At 47.0% G+C, this 16,554-nt stretch overlaps 1 protein-coding gene across 1 annotated transcript in view; it reads right to left on the reverse strand.

Moving 5' to 3' along the window:
- LOC119413685 (lysyl oxidase homolog 2B-like) overlaps nucleotides 1-16,554 on the reverse strand; it is a 268,771-nt gene that overhangs the window by 198,777 nt on the left and 53,440 nt on the right. The window contains exon 7 of the mRNA XM_037680740.1: nucleotides 3,476-3,497. Within this exon, the coding sequence (XP_037536668.1) occupies nucleotides 3,476-3,497 (22 nt within the window). The remainder of the gene's footprint in view (nucleotides 1-3,475; nucleotides 3,498-16,554) is intronic.

Genomic DNA, 16,554 nt, shown 5'->3' on the forward strand with positions numbered 1-16,554 from the left:
ATATACATATATATATATATATATACATATATATATATATACATATATATATATATATATATACAGGTCCTTCTAAAAAAATTAGCATATTGTGATAAAGGTCATTATTTTCCATAATGTAATGATAAAAATGAAACTTTCATATATTTCAGATTCATTGCACACCAACTGAAATATTTCAGGCCTTTAATTGTTTTAATACTGATGATTATGGCATACAGCTCATGAAAACCCCAAATTCCTGTCCCCAAAAATTAGCATATTTCATCCCACCAATGAAAGACAAGTGTTTTTAATACAAAAGACGCCAACCTTCAAATAATCATGTTCAGTTATGCACTCAATACTTGGTCGGGAATCCTTTTGCATGAATGACTGCTTCAATGCGGCGTGGCATGGAGGCAATCAGCCTGTGGCACTGCTGAGGTGTTATGGAGGCCCAGGATGCTTCGATAGCAGGCTTAAGCTCATCCAGAGTGTTGGGTCTTGCGTCTCTCAACTTTCTCTTCACAATATCCCACAGGTTCTCTATGGGGTTCAGGTCAGGAGAGTTGGCAGGCCAATTGAGCACAGTAATGCCATGGTCAGTAAACCATTTACCAGTGGTTTTGGCACAGTGAGCAGGTGCCAGGTTGTGCTGAGAAATTAAATCTTCATCTCCATAAAGCTTTTCAGCAGATGGAAGCATGAAGTGCTCCAAAATCTCCTGATAGCTAGCTGCATTGACCCTGCCCTTGATAAAACACAGTGGACCAACACCAGCAGCTGACATGGCACCCCAGACCATCACTGACTGTGGGTGCTTCACACTGGACTTCTGGCATTTTGACATTTCCTTCTCCCCAGTCTTCCTCCAGACTCTGGCACCTTGATTTCCGAATGACATGCAAAATTTGCTTTCATCCGGAAAAAGTACTTTGGAACACTGAGCAACAGTCCAGTGCTGCTTCTCTCTAGCCCAGGTGAGGCACTTCTGCCGCTGTTTCTGGTTCAAAAGTGGCTTGACCTGGGTAATGCGGCACCTGTAGCCCATTTCCTGCACACGCCTGTGCACGGTGGCTCTGGATGTTTCTACTCCAGACTCAGTCCACTGCTTCCGCAGGTCCCCCAAGGTCTGGAATCGGCCCTTCTCCACAATCCTCCTCAGGGTCCGGTCACCTCTTCTCGTTGTGCAGCGTTTTCTGCCACACTTTTCCCTTCCCATAGACTTCCCACTGAGGTGCCTTGATACAGCACTCTGGGAACAGCCCATTTGTTCAGCAATTTCTTTCTGTGTCTTACCCTTTTGCTTGAGGGTGTCAATGATGGCCTTCTGGACAGCAATCAGGTCGGTAGTCTTACCCCTGATTGCGGTTTTGAGTAATGAACAAGGCTGGGAGTTTTAAAAGCCTCAGGAATCTTTTGCAGGTGTTTAGAGTTACGTCGTTGATTCAGATGGTTAGGTTAATAGCTTGTTTAGAGAACCTTTTCGTGATATGCTCATTTTTTGGGACAGGCATTTTGGGTTTTCATGAGCTGTATGCCACGCCCCCAGGACTACCTCCAGTGTAGGGTCCTGGTCACTCATGTACAGGCAAGAGACATCAAGCTCCTCATTGTCTTCTGTCCATATGAGTAATGTCTTATTTGGATCTGTCACCTGGGACATTCTGCATTTGGAAACTCAGCAGGGGTAACAGCCCCACACAGCTTAACTCGGAGGATCATTCAGGCACAAAAAACATCACCACAATAAGGTGGATATTCACAGAGCAGAAAACAGAATTATCAACAGAACTGCAGCTAAAAGATGCAAAACAAATGATACAGCCAAAATCAGCAAAACAGCTAAACACAGCTAAATTGCATTTAAAAAATAAAAGAAGTAGAATAGTAGCAATCAGTTAGAAAAGCAAACTAAAAGCAAAACTGTGGAGAGCGCAGGATGGCCATGGATCATTGAACAACGTTCTGCGAGGCAGCGAAGATTGGAAGAAAGTATAGGGTCGGCATTCATTAACCAACATTTTTATTAAGCTTGTGTTTGTATTGGAAGGTGATTGTACAGTGTTAACACTCTTAACTGTTTACCGTAAGATCTGGTATATAGTATGCACACCAATATGAGAGCATTTTTCTTTTTATTTAATTGATTTAATCAGTTTTTATTTTTTTTTTTTATATATTGATGACAGAGGTGTTGCCTTTTTACAGGAGACCCATGTGTGTTCTGTAGACAGTGGAAAGGTTGTTAAAAATTGGTCTGGTCAGGTGTTTAAATACAATTTTCCATCCAAATCAAGAGGGGTAGCTATAGTTGGCAAGCTGATACATTATACAGTCTTGAGTGTGCATGCTGATACTACTGGTCGGTATGTTATAGTGGTGAGAAAGTTATACACACTGCCAGTGATCTTGGTCTCGATATATGCTCCCAACTGGGATGACTCTACATTTTTAATAACCTCTTTTCAAACATACAGAATAAGTCACCACATAACCTTATAATTGGTGGTGACACAAATTGTGTGCTTTCGTCTCTTGATCATAGTTCAATAGGAAAAGCTACCCTGACTAAGTCCACTCAATCAATCAATGTATTCCTTGAATCTTCTGGCGTGGCTGATGTGTGGCATTTCCGTAATCCTACTTCAAGATCATACACATTTTTCTCCCCAGTTCATAAGACATATTCCTGAATTGACTATTGTTTTTTTGATAAACAAACTCTGCCTTGGAGCCAAGGTCATCTCAGACCATGGTCCATATTTTATGAAATTGCTTATTCCGGTCACAAAATCTGTAAATCGTCCTTGGAGATTCAACTCCTTACTTTTGTCCGAGGAAGACTTTATCAAATTTCTTAAATCTGAAATTGAGTTTTTGGTTGAAGTCAACAGAACACCATGCCACTCTGTACTGTCTGAGAGGCATTAAAAGCCTACATGAGAGGACAAATAATTTCCATCCATCCATCCATCCATTTTCTTCTGCTTATCCGGGGTCGGGTCGCGGGGATAGCAGCCTAAGTAGGGAGACCCAGACTTCCCTCTCCCCAGTCACTTGGTCCAGCTCCTCTGGGGGAATCCCGAGACGTTCCCAGGCCAGCCGAGAAACATAGTCTCTCCAGCGTGTCCTGGGTCTTCCTCTGGGTCTCCTCCCGGTGGGACGTGTCCAGAACACCTCACCAGCTAGGCGTCCAGGAGGCATCCTAAACAGATGCCCGAGCCACCTCAACTGGCTCCTCTCGATGTGGAGAAGCAGCGGCTCTACTCTGAGTCTCTCCCGGATGATCGAGCTTCTCACCCTATCTCTAAGGGAGAGCCCAGACACCATGCGGAGAAAACTAATTTCGGCATCTTGTATCTGAGATCTCGTTCTTTCGGTCACAACCCAAAGCTCATGACCATAGATGAGGGTGGGAATGAAGATCGATCGGTAAATTGAGAGCTTCGCCTTTTGACTCAGCTCTCTCTTCACCATGACAGACGTGTACAATGCTCGCTTTACTGCAGACGCTGCACCTATCCGCCTATCGATCTCACGCTCCTTTTTTCCCTCATTCGTGAACAAGACCCCAAGATACTTGAACTCCTCTACTTGGGGTAGGACCTCCTCCCTGACCCGGAGAGGGCACTCTACCCTTTTCCGGCTCAAGACCATAGCCTCAGAATTGGAGGAACTGATACTCATCCCATCCGCGTCGCACTCGGCTACGAACCGCTCCAGCAAAAGCTGTAGATCACAAACTGATGAAGCCAATAGGACCATATCAACTGCAAAAAGCAGAGACACAATCCTAAGGCCACCAAAACGGATCCCCTCAACACCTTGGCTGCGCCTAGAAATTTTGTCCATAAAAGTTATGAACAGAATCGGTGACAAAGGGTAACCTTGGCGGAGTTCAACTCTCATCGGGAGCAAGCACGACTTACTGCAGGCAATGCGAACCAGGTTCTGACACCGGTCATACAGGGACTTAACAGCCCGTATCAAAGGGCCTGGTACCCCAAACTCCAAGAGTGCCCCCCACAGGGTTCCCCAAGGGACACGGTCGAACGCCTTCTCCAAGTCCACAAAGCACATGTAGACCGGTTGGGCAAACTCCCACGCAGCCTCCAGGACCCTGATGAGAATGTAGAGCTGGTCCAGTGTTCCACGACCAGGAAGAAAACCGCATTGGTCCTCCTGAATCCGAGGTTCGACTATCCGATGGACCCTCCTCTCTAGAACCCCCGAATAGAGCTTACCAGGGAGGCTTAAGAGCGTGATCCCCCTGTAGTTGGAACACACAATACGGTCCCCGTTTTTGAATAGTGGGACCACCACCCCAGTCTACCAATCCAAGGGAACTTTCCTTGATGTCCACGTAATATTGCAGACTCGCGTAAGCCAACACAACCCTACAACATCCAGAGCCTTAAGGATCTCCGGGCGAATCTCATCCACCCCTGGGGCCCTGCCACGGAGGAGCTTTTTAACCACCTCGGTGGCCTCAGCACCAGAGATTGGAGGGCCCGACCCAGAGTCCCCAGGCTCCGCTTCCTCAGTGGAAGACATGCCGGTGGGATTGAGGAGGTCTTAAAAGTATTCTGCCACCGACCCACAACATCCCGAGTTGAGGTCAGCAGCGCACCACTCCCACTATAAACAGTGTTGGTGGCATACCGCTTTTCCCCCCTGAGACGCCGGATGGTGGACCAGAATTGCATTGAAGCTGTATGGAAGTCATTCTCCATGGCCTCTACAAACTCCTCCCATGCCTGAGTTTTTGCCTCAGCGACCACCCGAGCCGCATGCCGCTTGGACTGCCGGTACACATCAGCTGCTTCCGGGGTCCCACAGGCCAAAAAGGCCTGATAGGACTCCCTCTTCAGCCTGACAGCATCCCTCACAGACGGTGTCTACCACCGGGTTCGAGGGTTGCCACTGCGACAGGCACCGACAACCTTGCGGCTGCAGCTCCGGTAAGCTGCCTCGACAATAGAGGCACGGAACATGGCCCACTCGGACACAATGTCCCCTACCTCCCCCGGAACATGTTTGAAGTTCTCCAGGAGGTGGGAGTTAAAACTCCATCTCACAGGAGACTCTGCCAGATGTTCCCAGCAAACCCTCACAACACGTTTGGGTCTGCCAGGTCTGACCAGCATCCTCCCCCAATATCGGAGCCAACTCACCACCAGGTAGTGATCAGTGGACAGCTCCACCCCTCTCTTCACCCGGGTGTCGAAGACATGTGATCGCAGATCAGATGAGACGATGACAAAGTCGATCATCGAACTGCAGCCTAGGGTGTCCTGGTGCCAAGAGCACATATGGACACCCTTATGCTTGAACATGGTGTTCGTTATTAACAATCCATGACAAGCACAGAAATCCAACAATAGAACACCACACGGGTTCAGATCAGGGGGGGCCGTTCCTCCCAACCACACCCCTCCAGGTCTCACTGTCATTGCCCACATGAGCATTGAAGTCCCCCAGCAGAACAAAGGAGTCCCCAGGAGGTGCACTTTCCAGTACCCCCTCCAAGGACTCCAAAAAGGGTGGATAATCTTAACTGCCATTTGGTGCATAAGCACAAACGACAGTCAAAACCCGTCCCCCCACACGTAGGCGGAGGGAAGCCACCCTCTCATTCACTGGGGTGAACCCCGACACAATGACACCAAGATGGGGGGAAATAAGTATGCCCACTCCTGCTCGGCGCCTCTCACCAGGGGCAACTCCAGAGCGGAAGAGTGTCTAACCCCTCTCAAGAAAACTGGTTCCAGAGCCAGAGCCATGCGTAGTGGTGAGTCCGACTATTTCTAGCTGGAACCTCTCAACCTCACACACCAGCTCAGTCTCCTTCCCCACCAGTGAGGTGACATTCCACGTCCCAATAGCCAGCTTCTGTAGCCGAGGATCAGACCGCCAGGATCCCCACCCTCATCCACCACCCATTCCACATTGCACGCAACCCCTTTGGCCCCTCTGCTTTCGATACTGTTGACCACAGTATCCTCATCTCTTGGCTTGAACACTGGGTTGGGATTACAGGTGCTGCATTAGACTGGTTCCGCTCATACCTCTCTGACAGGAGTTTTTGTTGGAAGGTGGGTAAAAATCTATCCACTTCAATGCCTCTTTCCTGCGGTGTCCCACAGGGCTCGATTCTCGGACCCCTTCTATTTTCGCTCTATCTGCTTCCGCTGGGGTCGATCCTAAGAAAACATGGTATTCCATTCCATTGCTACGCCGATGACTGTCAGATCTACCTGCCACTGAAACCAGCCAGTGCTTGTTCCGTCCACTCTCTCCTCAAATGTCTGGACGACATTAAGACATGGATGGCTTCAAATTTTCTAAGTTTTAATGACCAGAAGACTGAAGTCATTGTCTTTAGCCCTAGCTCAGCTGCCGCCTCTTATCCTGTGAACCTGGACTCCCTTCAGCCTTATCTGAAGCACTCTGTTAAAAACCTTGGAGTGGTTTTTCACTCGGATTTTAAGTTCGACAAACATATCAGTTCGGTTCTGCAGAGAAGCTTCTTCCAACTGCGGCAGGTAGCTAAGCTCAAGCCAGTGCTGTCTAGACCCGACCTTGAGACACTAGTCCATGCATTCATCACAACCCGCCTGGACTATTGTAATTCACTGTATGCTGGGGTCAGCCAGGCCTCTATCTCACGGCTACAGCTCGTCTAGAATGCTGCAGCTCGGCTTTTAAGCGGTACACCGAGGTATGAGCACATCACACCAGTTCTGTCCTCCCTACACTGGCTTCCTGTGAGAACTAGGATTGATTTCAAAATTCTCTTCCTGACCTATAAGTGCCTAAATGGCCTCGCACCCATCTACGTCTCTGAGCTACTGGAACCATATGTTCCCTCTCGGGCTCTGAGATCATCCGATCAGCAACTTTTGGTGGTTCCAAAAACACGACTGAAGCTCCGAGGAGATCGGGCGTTTTCAGTCATGGGTCCCAAACTGTGGAACAACCTACCCCCCAACATTAGGCATGCCACCTCTCTTCCTGTGTTCAAATCCCTGCTAAAAACATATCTGTTCTCTCTGGCGTTTCATACTGTGTGAGTTGATTTAGTATATATTGTTCCATGTCTTCATTTTAATGCTGTTGTTTTAATTTTTTAAGGTATATTCTTACTGCTTTTTATTTCTTAGTGTTACCATTAGTGTTGAGCACTTTGATAACAGTCTATCTGTTTTAAATTGTGCTCTATAAATAAATATGACTTGACTTGACTTGACTTGACTGTCACTTGGTACTTCCTGATTGGTTGAAACAACCAGCAGGGGTGTAGTTTTAGTGATGTCAGAGGGTTATTAGAAGTCAGGAGACAGCAGAAATGTTTTAAGAACGGTTAGTACAGACAGAGAAATATTTTGAAGAAATGAGAGAATGCAGGTGCCAGCCAGTTCTTATTTACTGTCTGAGAGTTTTAAAACAAGGCACTTCGTTCTCATAACTTGTCTCTAACTTTTGACCGACATCAGGTCCACTCCTCACACAGACAGAAGAGTGAATGCACACTTACTTCATAAATATACATTTATTTGTATGATCCAAGTCTAATGAGGTTTAAAAATCATTAATACTGTTTCACAGTTGATTTAAATGAGTGGTTTACTTCAACATTTAGAAATGGTATGAACTAAACACACTTTTGATTATCAAGATATTGTAAAATAGTTAATGATAATATAAAAAAGAAGAGTTACTTTAAAAATGTGTCAGGACTTCATTTTTTGCATGTAAACGCACATAGCCTTCTGAGAAAACTTGATGGCATGAAAATTCTGATCAGTTCTTCTGGGGCAGATGTAATCTTCATCTCTATAACATGGTTCAACCAATCTGTACTGAATAATGACCTGGTGATCAATGGATTTAACATCTACCGTTGTGACCGTCAAAAAAAGGGGGGGGGGGGGGGTGGAGTCGCTATTTAAATCAGAGATTCTCTGGTTTCTAGTCTTGTATTTTCTAAAACAATTCCAAACCAATTTGATGCCTTAGCTGTAAACATCACTTTGACTGGAGGCCAGATATTATCTGTAATGAGTTGTTATTGTCCCCCTTCAGCAACACCTGAGGCTCTGTCCTCCCTGATGGAATTCCTTGGAAATTTAAAATTCAAAAAGATTTTTTGGCAGGAGATTTCAACATTGACTGGGATAAGTTGACCCCCCTCTGTGATAAATTTAAGGAATGTTGCCTGTCACTCAATCTAACCCAACTGATCAACTCTCCCACTAGACCAAACAAAAAACATACTTAGAAATCCTCCATCTTAGACCTGTTTCTAACAAATATGCCTCAGAAATTCCCTGGTACATATGTATTCGCTAACATTTTGAGTGATCATTGTGTGACAGCAACTCAGAGATATTAAACTCCTACCTTCTAAGCCCAGATTAATTCAAAAAGGGATCTGAATAATTTTTGTGAACAGTCATTCCTCTGGGATCTGTCTCACTTTGATTGGCATCGTATTCTATTAACGGATGACGTGAACTCGGCTTGGAACTATTTTCATAATAGTTTCATTTATTTTGTGAACAAACATGCTCCTTTTCGTTAGTTCGGAATAAAGTGACGAGACAGCCCCTGGTTTAGTCCAGAGCTAGCTGACCTCCTACACAGGAGAGATCATTTTTGGGTCACAGCGAGAAAATCTGACTCAGACACTGATTGGTTGAGTTTTCAGCAGATGAGGAATAAATGCACAACTGCCATCAAAGCAGCAAATAGCAATTATTTCTTATCTCAAACCTCCAAAAATCTAAATGACCCTAACAGATTCTGGAAAACCATCAAATTTCTCTCAGGCAGCCCCCAATCATCTGACCTCCCATCACAAATTCTCATTAACTCTGTTCCTGTGTCAAATAAGCACAAGATCGTTGGTTACGTACTGTAACCCCAGATTCTATGAGTATAAGCTTCACCCTTTAAGGCTGTCGCTGATGAGTTTATCCCGATATGCGAAGCATTGCACTGAAAAATTTAGTCCACGCCCACCTGCTGTGTGGGCCCCACCCGGTCCGTATAAATTACGTTAAGAGCAGGAAATCGGCTCCCAAAATAGCTTTTTCTTCAGCCATTTAGGAGCCAGTGAGGCCCGACGCTTAAAGGGCTATGCTTATACTCATAGAATCTGGGGTTACAGTACGTAACCAACATTCTATTTCGTATAAGCTTCGCCCTTTAAGGCTGTCTCTGATGGGTTAAGGGCGAAGTGGATGTTGTCCTCGCCTCACTGGGTCCATTCGAACACCGTATGAAGCAGGAGCTTGCCCAAAAAACGTCTTGCCACTCAGCTTCCCATGTGCGTAATTACGCATTGAGTAAATATGTGTGCCATGCACAGACGCATGTTGTGTAACTGTGCGTTCTGAATGCATGAACGTCCCAGAAAATTCAACGAGGAGTGAAAAAAGCTGAAAAGAGCCATGAACCAACAGGTTTACGGCTGAACAGTATGAACAGATTAATAATAAAAGGAGAGCTGATTATTAATCAAATGAACTGATTGGTAACAATAGTCGTGAACTGATTAGTGACAATAGAACCAAAATAACAATCACAATTTGTGATTGATAACAACATCTCACACTGTAATGCATGCAGACAGATGTGAGTTAAACAGAGTTCCATGAAAAAACAATATTCATTCTGTAAACACTAAGGACAGAATATGTCATGGAACGAGCCGTCACATCACGTAGATAAAAGTGAATGAATGAGCAGGGTGTTGACCACGCGGCCACAGTGCAAAATGTCCTGCATTGTCATTCCATTATGCAAGGCAGTCGAAGATGCGATACCCCTGGTCGAGTGTGCTTTGAGGTTGACAGGAGGCTCTAAATCTGATGCTCTGTAGGCTTCAGAAATGGCCTCACACAGCCAGTGTGACAAACGCTGGGTGGGTAACGGGCGACCTGCAGATGCATCACTATAATGCACAAAAAAATGTTGACGCATTGCAACTGTGCACGCTATGCAACACGTCAATGCCCGCACCGGACAGAGGAGATGAAAAGACGCTACTTCTTCTGATCTGTTGGGGGGGGGGGGGAACCCTCCAACGATATCGCTCTTGATTTAAAAGAGCTTGTGATGTTTTTAGTCATAAAAACTGGGTTTGGTCTCAAATCAGCTGAGCTGCCATCAGCCTGAATTCTGAGACATGACGGCGTGACAGAGAGGGCAGATAAATCACTCACTCTCTTAGCGGATGTTAAAGCCAGCAGCAGGGCTGTTTAAAGAGACAATAATTTAAGTGGAACCTGATCCAGAGGTTCAAATGGAGTTTTGATCAGGACCTACAGGACCAGTGTTAAATCCCACTGTGGAACAAGTGGGTGTGGAACAGGCATGCGTCTCTGTACACCTTTTAGAAAACGCTTCTTCAGCGGATGATTAAAAACTGTTCTGTCTCCGAACCCTTCATGGCAGGAAGAGATGGCTGCAGCGTACGTTTTAATCGTGCTGGACGACAAATTTCTGTCCATCAGCTGTTGTAGAAACGACAGCATGCCACCTAATGGACACGAGGTGGCCTCTACACCCTTCTCTGTACACCAGCGCTGAAAAACTGTCCACTTTGATGTGCATAGCGCTGTGATAGATGCAGCACGTGAAACCTGAATTGTGCGCACTACATCCTGTGGGAGACCCATCCTCTCTAAGCGGATCAGTTCAGCGGACAGACCACAGGTGCTGGCCTATTTCTGGGTAACTCTTGATTGCTCTTCCTGCCTGGAGGAGAGCGTCCTCCCTCCACGGCAGTTTCCACGGGCGCCCCGACAGCAGGCGTTGAAGAACTGGGAACCATGGTGCGCTCACGCGTTCGGGGGCCACCAGGAGAGCTGTCAATCCCTCCTCCTGAACTTGGTTCAGGAACCGTAAAATCAGAGGAGGTGGAGGAAAACGCGTACAGAAGCATTTTGGGCCATGGGCTGTGAGCAAATGCATCCATCCCCAGCGGTGGTTCATCTCGTGGGCTCAGAGAAAGCCATAATTGACACTGAGCGTTTTCTTGTGTCACAAACAGGCCCACAGCTGCTATTTCAATCGGAGTCAAAGTGCTCCATCAGGGGATGATTAAAGGTTGTTCTGTCTCCGACAACTTTGAGACAAGAATAAAACATGGCTGCAGCATACGATAATCGTGCTAGACACCAGATTTCTGTCCATCGACTGCAGCAGAAAAGGACAGCATGTCGTCCAGTGGACATGAAGTGGCCTCTACGCCTTCTCTGTAAACCTTTTACAAAACGTTTCATCAGCAGATTATTAAAGCTGTTCTGTCTCAAAAATTTTGTGACAGGAAGAGATGGCCGCAGTGAACGTTTTACACGAGCTGAACGCCAGATCTCTGTCCATCAGCTGCTGCAGAGAGGACGGCACACCACCTAGTGAACAAGAAATGGCCTCTATACCTTTCTCTGTACAGCAATGCTGAAAAACTGACCACTTGATGTGAACAGTGCTGGGGTGGTTGCAGCACGTGAATCCTGAATCGTACGCACTACATCTTGAGAGATCCATCCTCTCAAAAGGATCCGCACAGCGGCCAGACCACAGGTGCTGGCCTATTCTGATTAACTCCTGATCGCTCCTCCCGCCTGGAGGAGAGCGTCCTCCCTCCACGGCAGGTTCCACGAGCGCCCCGATAACAAGTGTCGTAGGCCTGGGAACCATGATGCGTTAACGCACTTGGGACAGAGGAGCTGTCAGTCCCTCCTCCTGAGCTCGGTTCAGAAAACCGTGATATCAGAGGGAGAGAGGGAGGTGAAGAAGCATTACGACCACAGGCTGTGAGCAGACACGTCCACCCCTAATGGTGGATCGTCCCGTGGCTCCACGATAATTATAGTTGACATTGAGCATTATCTCGTGTTGTTACACGTCCATAGGCGCTCTCAGGATTTCTGCCGTGTCTGAACCGTAGCTCTGGGTGGAAGGTCCCAGGTCCCCGTGCCGCAAAGGACCGTCTTTGGACATCACATCCGCCCCCTGTTCAGAGATGTACCCTACTCCAATGTAGAGCAGATTGGGTGTGCCCCACACAGCATCGGTCTCACAATGTGGCACATGGGTTGAGCGCATACATCTCCTACCAGCTATGTATGCAACAGTCACTTGCTGTCTGTGTGAATCAAAAACCCTGATGATTCTGCAGCTCAAGGCAAGTGTTGAATCACATTAAAAAAAAAACGTGCGACACTCCAAAAACATTTTATTGAACTGCTGTGTGGAGAACAACAGCGCCCCCACAGCTTGTTAAATGTGTGTGCCTCTGTGAAATCTGACATGTGTGATGTAGGTCAGCTGACGGAAACAGCTGATATCACTCAACCGGTTAACGTGAGTTACACTGCTGCCACCTGTCTGTACAAACTGCTCAGCAGCAGCAGGTGTCCAGATAAAGCAGAATTCTCCTCTCTGCTCTGTGCGGCGGCTGCAGAGCGGCTCGGGCACATTAATGGAGTGTTGTTTCTCACAGTTCAAAATTGACAAATCTAGAATAAATCTCATCTTTCTAGTTCATTGGGACCAGGGAGTGACGAGAGAGGAACCCTGCGTTTCCCTCTCCTTCTGAGACTCTGGAAATTACATTTAAATCAGAATTTCCTGAGCTTCAGCGAAAGGGGACGAGATCTATTCTAGAAATGACAGAAAACGTCATTAGAGTTCCTCCGCACCAGGTTTGAGCTGTACTGCAGCGTGAATCCCCGGATGGAAACGGTTCGCCTATCCGTCTGGAGCGGGCGTTCATTGCCACTCGTTATAAAGTTATAAAGCGGGCACGCGTTTATGCTGTGAAACTCACACGCATGCTGATGTGAGCTGGTGCGCGCTGAAGGAGAAAGAAAAAACGTGCGCCCCCGAGCATGCAAATCGTTGTGCGTTTGCTGATGCTGTGTGACGCAGCTCATGTGTTGTGCTCACGTTGTGTGCAGCTGCTCCATGTAAACACTCGGGGAGCGGGTGCACGTATGAGCCGACGTGTCCTGAAGAGTCATATGTGCACGCCCTCATTCATGCGACGCCTTAAGCCAGGATTGCCGCGGGAGCGCGCGTTTGACGCTGGTGCGGTCAGGAAGAAGCGCGCGGCATCGGTGGGGCGAGGTTACCACTGGGCTCGGTCTGCAGAAACACGTTCATTCTTGGCTGCGAATCACGTGAGCTTTTGAGTGATTCCACGAGCTGTAGTATTAATTCAGAAAACCTTCTTCTAGGATGAAGGAGCGGAGCCGCTGTGAGGCTTGTGAAACTGTTGATGCCGAGGGAGCGCGCGTTTGACACCACTGCGATGAAAACGCGTGTCGCTCCTGCCGAGAGCGAGATACGTTACTGGGCTCGTACCGCGGTCTCAAGTTAACGTTGACGTGAACGGCGGGCGCTGAGAGCTGCGTACGCGCTTTCATGCCGCGGGAGCGCGTGTTGGCACTGCTGGCAGTGAATGAAAACAACCTTAAAAGGCTTAAAAGGCTCATTCGTGATGAGTGTGTGTGATGGGGCCGCTTGACAGATCATCCGTGCTGACAGCCTGGCTAAAAGACACTTCATCATAAAATGATGTTATTCCACATCTCGGGTCATCAACACACCTCCAACAAACCGACACCTGGTTATCCTCCCTTGAGCTCTGTTTGTTGTCCTAGAGGGCCCCCTGTTGGCGAAGTCTGGGAAAAAATGAACTTCCGGATGCCGGGGACGTCTGACGGGAGGGGCTGGCATAGCAGAGCTGGGGAGGCGTTGTGCAGCCGTGGAACATCATGAAATGATCTCTCGCTGATGAAAAGGCCCTCCAACAAAAGCTTCTGCAGCTTTCCTGAGAGGAAGGTGGAGTGATGAGCCAGGAGAACCTCTGGGACCTCGTTCTCTGGCTGCTATGTGGGGCGGCAGACAGCAAAAGAGGCGCACCGGTTGGGGATGACGTCAGCTGCCCTGCGGACAGAGCGTACTACAGGAGCCGATAGCGTCGTTAGCAAGCAGCCGCTACGAGAGCAGAGCGAGTCGAAGGTCAGAGGGCCCACTGTCTCTTCCCGCCTCTGAACGTGTACGCCAATAGCGTAACGTGTTGTTCGCTGCGGCCGTCTGGAACGCATGCCGGTGAGCTCGGTGAACCCCTGCTCTGGAGATGGGTGCGGACTGTGGAGACCCCCCCCCCCCCAATCTACCAGGAAAAACCATCTGTGGCCTCGCCCGTAGAACGTCCTGTTGGGAAAACAAGGCCAGATGGATCAAGACGGTGAGCCAGAATGGAACCTAGTAAAAACAACCTTCCCACTGGATCATCCGAACTGGCGGGAAAAGGCGTGGGACATAAAAAAGTGTCCCTTCATGTCAGCCGCCTCCTGGGTTACGCCGGGCAACCCCAGAGGGCGCCGTCGGCCGGAAGCAGTGTGATCGCCGATGCAAAACGAGGTGGGATGGGTTGAGCATTCACTCAGCCCCCCTCCACCGACACGACACTCTCCAGGAGGGAATGAGCAGCGGGGGGCTGCAGCTGAGCGCCGCCTGTCCCGGAGGAACCATCCGATTCGCTCCGAGGGTCGGCGATAAGAGGAAAATTACAAGATGACGTTGTCCAGCGTGTAGCGACCTGTCACTGAGAAATATTCCTCGGCGCTTACCTTGAAACAATACTGCTCGTCAGCTTCTCCTCGGGGAGGAGAGCTCACCGGACGACCTGAGGACGACGTGCCGGGCCAAGCATTCTTAACAAAGGTTGGTCATCTACACAACTTTTCTTCTTCGTTCTTCTGACAGTGCTATTAGCTTACTGAAGAAAAAATGGGAGCCGATTTCCCGCTCTTAACGTAATTTATACGGACCGGGTGGGGCCCACACAGCAGGTGGGCGTGGACTAAATTTTTCAATGCAATGCTTCGCATATCGGGATAAACCCATCAGCGACAGCCTTAAAGAGTGAAGCTTATACGAAATAGAACCTGAACTGTTTCAACAAACATTTTGTTGCTTCTAGTTTTTTATTTGACACAGTTACTAATGGAAAATCAACCACTTCACTTAATAACCAAACTTCTGCAAATCAAATCCCTCCTACAAGTCAATCCTCAGTTAATCACACCTCTTTTTCTATGTTCTCAGTCAGTGAGGTCAATAAACTGTTAAAAAATCTTGATCCTAAAAAATCTGCAGGTCCAGACGAACTTCTACTTTATTTCTTAAGGCTGGCTGCTCATATCATCACAATCCTTGTGTCCCACATATTCAATCTCTCCATAAGACAAAAATCCATTCCAGATGCTTGGAAAACAGCCTTTGTTCTTCCTTTGCTGAAGGGAGGAGACCCCACCTCACTGAACACCTATCAACCAATCTCTAAACTCTGCATTTTAGCCAAGGTTCTAGAAAAACTGATAAACTCTCAAATCAAAAATTACCTGGACTCATTTAACATCTTACCTCACCTTAAATCTGGTTTCAGGAAACAACACAGCACAATCACTGCTTCACTGAAGGTACTTAATGATGTTGTTGAAGCACTGGATGCTAAGGATTATTGTGCTGCACTTTTCTTAGACCTGTCTAAGGCTTTTGACACTGTGGATCATAACATCTTGTGTCATAAGCTCTCAGAAATCGGTATCTCAGAACACACCATTGGTTGGTTCTCGAACTATCTCTCAGACCGGAGGCAATGTGTTCAACATAAGTCAAGTCATGTCAACTTTATTTATAGAGCACATTTAAAACGGAACCTGTTATCAAAGTGCTTAACAACAACAACGACAACAACAACAATCAATGAGAGTAAAATTAAAGAGAAAAAAATACAATACACTAATAATAATAACTGAATAATCGTACTTCCTCCAGTTATTTAACAGTCAACAATGGTGTACCACAAGGCTCAGTCTTAGGACCCACCCTCTTTACAATCTACATACGTAATGTAGGTTTAAAAAAATCCCTGATGCATCCATACATTTCTATGCTGATGACACAGTTGTTTATTGTCGAGCTAAAACAGTTGATAAGGCATTCCAGCTTTTGAAATCTGCATTTAACATAATCTAGACAGGTTTGTTCCACCTCAAACTTGTACTAAATGCCGACAAAACCAAAGGGATGCTTTTTTCAAATAAGAAGTCGGTCCCAGCAGTTCTTCCTCTGATTTCATCCTCAAATGGTATCTCGATTGAGTTTGTTAAGTCCTATAAATATTTGGGTATCTTGGTCAACTCGCATCTCTTTTAAGCTCCATGTGGAAAACTTGGTAAAGAAACTGAAAGTTAAACTGGGTTTCTTTTTCAGCAACAGATCCTGTCTGACTCTGAATGCTAGGAAACGCCTTGCTTCTGTGACTTTCCTTCCCTCCATTGATTATGGTGACATACAAGAAACTTGCAGATGTTGGATGTTGTCCATCATGGTGCACTAAGATTCATAACTGGCTGTCATTATCGTACCCACCATTGCACCCTGTATTCACTGGTTAACTGGTCATCATTAACTTCATACATGTAAGGATGGTACTTTTCTGTGGCCCGGTTTGTCTGTTTCCCTCGTGCTTCCTCATTAGTT

This window comes from Nematolebias whitei, chromosome 8 (assembly GCF_014905685.2).
Source record: "Nematolebias whitei isolate Nwh7 chromosome 8, NemWhi1, whole genome shotgun sequence".
NCBI classification, from domain to species: Eukaryota; Metazoa; Chordata; class Actinopteri; order Cyprinodontiformes; family Rivulidae; genus Nematolebias; species Nematolebias whitei.